Source organism: Sorex fumeus, unplaced genomic scaffold, assembly GCF_029834395.1.
Source record: "Sorex fumeus unplaced genomic scaffold, SorFum_2.1 ptg000007l, whole genome shotgun sequence".
In the NCBI taxonomy this organism is placed as follows: domain Eukaryota; kingdom Metazoa; phylum Chordata; class Mammalia; order Eulipotyphla; family Soricidae; genus Sorex; species Sorex fumeus.
In genome coordinates, this window is record NW_026606064.1 from 1060283 (window position 1) to 1063739 (window position 3457).

The window sequence follows — 3457 nt, forward strand, 5'->3', positions numbered from 1 at the left end:
TGTCAGGAAGCCTGAAGGCACCATCAGGCCGCTTATACACTCACTCCGCAGGTACAGGATCACCTGTTGGTGACACCATACTCCCAATTTTAAAGTTGTTATTTAGTGACATATGCAGTTATAAAAACATGCACATATATGCAAATAATGTAGTTATATTAACATTGTACATATTTATTTTCATAGTTTTTTCTTAGTTTTCCTATTAGAAAATGGATTTTTGTATTATGAGATGAATTTTTCCCCTCAACGGAGTATGTCATATACTATTGCCTCCATGTTTATTTTGGTATTTCTAAGCTAAAGAATATAATCATGTGACATTACTAATCCTGTTGTTAATATGGGTCTTATTTTTAAATCAAAAGTCTAGAAATCCATTAGAGAAGCTCATAGGAACCTTGACATTAATCTAATTCAGCTTTTTAACGTTGAGAATTGAGAAAATAAGGCTCTACAGAGGTGAAATGCAGAAGAGGTGAAGGGGCTTTTCCTTAAAATGGATTAATAAAGCTGAGAGTCCCCGATTTGCATTTTATGTCTTAGTATGATTTCGTTTTTTGTTTACTATATATGTATGTATATAATATACAGACTTCCAAAGTTTATGTGGGTTCATGTCCGCTGAGAAGACGGTCCAAAGTCTTCTTCAAGACTGAGACTTAAGCTCAGTGTTGACTTGACATGTGAAGTAGCTGTCCACTCATAGAAAACAAAGTACCTGAGACAAAACGTTATTTCCTCCACGCAGGAAGCAGGCCTATGGCTCTAGGAAGGAACCACACAGCCGTGACAAAATTTATCCTCCTGGGATTTTCAGATCATCCTCAAATGAAGATTTTCCTTTTTGTGTTATTTCTGGGCATGTACCTACTGACAGTAACCTGGAATCTGAGCCTCATCGTCCTCATCAGACTGGACTCACACTTGCACACACCCATGTACTTCTTCCTGAGTAACCTGTCCTTCCTAGACATCTGCTCTGTCTCCACCACAACCCCTAAGATGCTCTCTAATATCATCACGCAGCAGAAAACAATCTCCTTTATTGGCTGTGCCACGCAGTACTTTGTCTTCTGTGGAATGGGGCTGACTGAGTGTTTTCTTTTGGCAGCCATGGCCTATGACCGGTATGCGGCCATCTGCAACCCACTGCTCTACACGGCCTTCATATCGCCCACGCTCTGCTTGAAGATGGTGATTGGATCTTATGTGGGTGGGTTCCTTAGTTCTTTCATCGAAACATCCTCCGTGTTTCAGCATGATTTTTGTGGGCCCAACGTGATCAACCACTTCTTCTGTGATCTTCCTCCTGTCCTGGTTCTCTCGTGCAATGACACCTTCATCAGTCAGGTGGTGAACTTCCTTGTGGGCGTTGCTGTGGGAGTGATATCTGTCCTGGTGATCCTCATCTCTTACGGATACATCGTGGCTGCTGTCCTGAGGATCAAGTCTGCGGATGGCAGGAGCAAGGCCTTCAGCACCTGTGCCTCTCACCTCACTGCAGTGACACTTTTCTATGGTTCTGGTTTCTTCATGTACATGCGACCTACTTCCAGCTACTCCCTAGGCCGGGATAAGGTGGTGTCCATATTCTATGGTCTGATTATTCCTATGGTGAATCCTGTCGTCTATAGTCTTAGGAATAAGGAGATTAAAAATGCCATGAGGAAAATGGTGGAAAGGAACTGTGCTTTCTCACGAACTTTGTGTTTTTGATCCTGAGCAGATAATAACAAAGCTGTGATCTGGGTTCATGGTGCACACTTAGTTGCAGTTTTGGACTAGATGACTTATGCAGTGATTTGTACTGATCAGACTTTATTATTTTACCTTTTCTAATATTTTCTTAGCCACTGTACCTATTGGCTGTTTGGCAACAATACTTTGTTGAAAAGAAAGTATTAGCGTTTAGGATGAGTAACACTGAATATATTAAGATATTAAAAGTATTTTCGTGTGTGCTTCTTTTGTTTTTGGGTCACACCTGGTGATGCTTAGGGATTACTCCTGGCTCTTCAATCAGGAATTACTCTGGCAACGTTGAGGAGGAAAGTTGGGGGGATACCATATGGAATGCAGGAATCAAATCCAGGTTGGCCAGTATAAGCCAATTGCTCTTCCCTATGTATTATTTGGAAAGTAGTATTCCCTATGTACTTTGGCCCCTCTTCTAATGTTCTTAAATGCTTTCTTCTGGAAGGTAATATTCACCAGGAGACATAATCTTTCACTTCTTTTTATATTTGAGACTCATAGCCATAGCAAATCACTAATTTATGGGAGACTAGAACTATTTGGATATTAATTCAAGAAATAGAAAACTTCTGAATAGATCCTTAATGACTGACCAATGGGACAACCTCATGGAAAACTCAGTCAACTGTTCAAAAAGCAGTCACTAAAATTGGAGCCAGAGTGAGAATACAGCAGGTAGGCAATCTGCCTGCATGTGGCCGACCCAGTTTCATTTCCGTGGCATCCCATGTGGTCACTTGTCCCTCTCAGGAGTGATCCCTGAATAGAGATCCAGGAGCAACCCCTGAGCATTTCTGGGTGTGACTCCAAAACAAATAAACAAAAAAGCAGTCATTCACTCTTTTAAACAAGCCCTTAAATCCACAGGAAACTAATCTGCATCCAGCTTCCTTCCTTCCCTCCCTCCCTTCCTCCCTCCCTTCCTTCCTTCCTTCCTTCCTTCTTTCCTTCCTTCCTTCCTTCCTTCCTTCCTTCCTTCCTTCCTTCCTTCCTTCCTTCCTTCCCTCCCTCCCTCCCTCCCTCCCTCCCTCCCTCCCTCAGGGATCACTCCAGGCAGGGATTAGGAGACCACATGGAATGCCAGGGATTAAACTCAAATCAGCCATTTGCAAGGAAAGTGCCTATCTGCTGAACTACCTCTCAGCAGCAGCACCCTCCACCCCTCACCCCCATTCTGCTGCCAGGCACTAAAAGTTTCTTAGGAACCTAAAGAAGAAGAATGCATCTTTCTGGAAGGGGGTAATGAATTTCTTTGTTTTCATCAAATTTGTGGTGAGTTCTAAAGACAACTACATAAGATAGTGGAGGGATGGAGCAATCTATCTGTCTTGTGTATCTACTATCCTTAGGTGTCAGCCTCATGTTATGTTGTTTTATACTCCACAAATGAGTGCAGTCCTTCTATGTCTGTCCCTCTCTTTCTGACTCATATCACTTAGCATGATACTCTCCATGTCTATCCATTTATAAGCAAAGTTCATGACTTCACCTCTCCTGATAGCTGCATAGTATTCCATTGTGTAGATGTACCAAAGTTTCTTTAACCAGTCATCTGTTCTAGGGCACTTGGATTGTTTCTAGATTTTGGCTATTGTGAACAGTGCTACAATGAACATATAGATACAGATGTCATTTCTACTGTGATTTGTTTTGCATCCTTGGGATATATTCTCAGAAGTGGTATTGTGGGGTCATATGG

General features: G+C 41.9%; 1 protein-coding gene across 1 annotated transcript; it reads left to right on the forward strand.

Annotated features, from left to right (window-relative positions):
* The first annotated feature begins 762 nt into the window (after nt 1–762).
* On the forward strand, nt 763–1719 carry LOC130041477 (olfactory receptor 5A2-like). Its single transcript, XM_056133663.1, has one exon. It carries the CDS (start codon nt 763–765, stop codon nt 1717–1719), a length of 957 nt encoding a protein of 318 aa, XP_055989638.1.
* The last annotated feature ends 1738 nt before the right edge of the window (nt 1720–3457 follow it).

Bases quoted from the DNA above. Each gene is read 5' to 3' on its own strand.
- LOC130041477 (XM_056133663.1), top strand. From the start codon at position 763: ATGGCTCTAGGAAGGAACCACACAGCCGTGACAAAATTTATCCTCCTG.